The following is a 1,047-nucleotide window of genomic DNA, read 5'->3' as shown; positions in this document are numbered from 1 at the left end:
CGTCTCGAGCGAGCGAGCGACAATCGCATCGCATATGCATTGATGATTGTCGCCCCCAATAGCATGAACACAGAGCACTGGAAAGATATGTTCTTCATTCGCTCACGAGGTCCGAGGGACCGACTCTCGTCGATGGCGCATTGGGGAAGGATTCCTTTTGAGAAAGCGACTTTCACACAGAGCGAGGTAAGAGCAAATCAAAGAGATGGAGAAAAAGAAGAAAGCCAAGTGGAATCAAGAACGACTATGTCCAAGGGAAAATGGAAACACTCTCAACACTCAGAAGAACCCTGAGTCCGATCCCGCCTTCTTGAGCGCGTCGACGTCCTTGGCGTCGTGAGCCGCGACGACCTTGGCGACGTTGTCCTTGTTGACGTGGAGATCGTTCTTGAACTTGAGCTCGTTGAATTTTTTCGCGTTGAACTTGACTTTCGCGTGTTCGAGCGCCTTTCTCCTGCGCGCGGCTTCAATTTCGGCGATCCTCGCGAGTCGAGCGTTGCGCAAGTTGACATTCTCGCGGAAGCGGTTGCGTCCGTAACCTCCGTAGCCGCCAAAGCCGTATCCACCAAAGCTGCGGCGAGTGAGCGAGCCCGAGGCGGGTTGGCGGTCGAGATTGGAGCCGTCGGCTGCGGTCGAGGCTGGGGAAGCGGCAGCGGCAGAGGAAGCAGCGGGAGGAGCGGTCGCGTCAGAAGAAATTGAAGGCACGTCGTACTCGTAGTCAGATGGGTTCGTCGGCGCATCTTGAGGGAGAGAAGGAGAGGACGAGTCGTCGTTGGTGTCGTCAAAGTCGAACGGAGACGAGTCCGAGTCGTCAGTACTGGCGGAGGGCGAGGCGTCTTGCGATTGCGCATCGGGAGTGGCAGCTTGCGAGTTTGGCGAGACACCTTGCGAGTCGTCCGAGGCGGGCGCGTCTTCGCTTTGACCTTGCGACGCACCTTGGTTGCCACCGAGCAAGTCGAAACCGCCATCGTCAACCCCAAAGTCGTCGTCGTCACCGCCGAGTCCAAAGCTGTCGTCGTCGTCGAATTGTCGCTTGTTCAAGTAACC

At 57.1% G+C, this 1,047-nt stretch overlaps 1 protein-coding gene across 1 annotated transcript; it reads right to left on the bottom strand.

Moving 5' to 3' along the window:
* Nucleotides 1-279: 279 nt before the first annotated feature.
* On the bottom strand, nt 280-1,047 carry JCM15063_000954 (uncharacterized protein; the record flags this gene model as incomplete). Its single annotated transcript, XM_076681665.1, has 1 exon — nt 280-1,047. A coding segment is annotated over one exon (768 nt), but the record flags the coding sequence as incomplete, so codon positions are not given.

Source organism: Sporobolomyces koalae, assembly GCF_050403365.1.
Source record: "Sporobolomyces koalae JCM15063 DNA, S_koalae_JCM15063T_v1_ctg129, whole genome shotgun sequence".
Classification (NCBI taxonomy): Eukaryota; Fungi; Basidiomycota; class Microbotryomycetes; order Sporidiobolales; family Sporidiobolaceae; genus Sporobolomyces; species Sporobolomyces koalae.
This window is presented reverse-complemented; position numbering and strand designations above follow the sequence as displayed.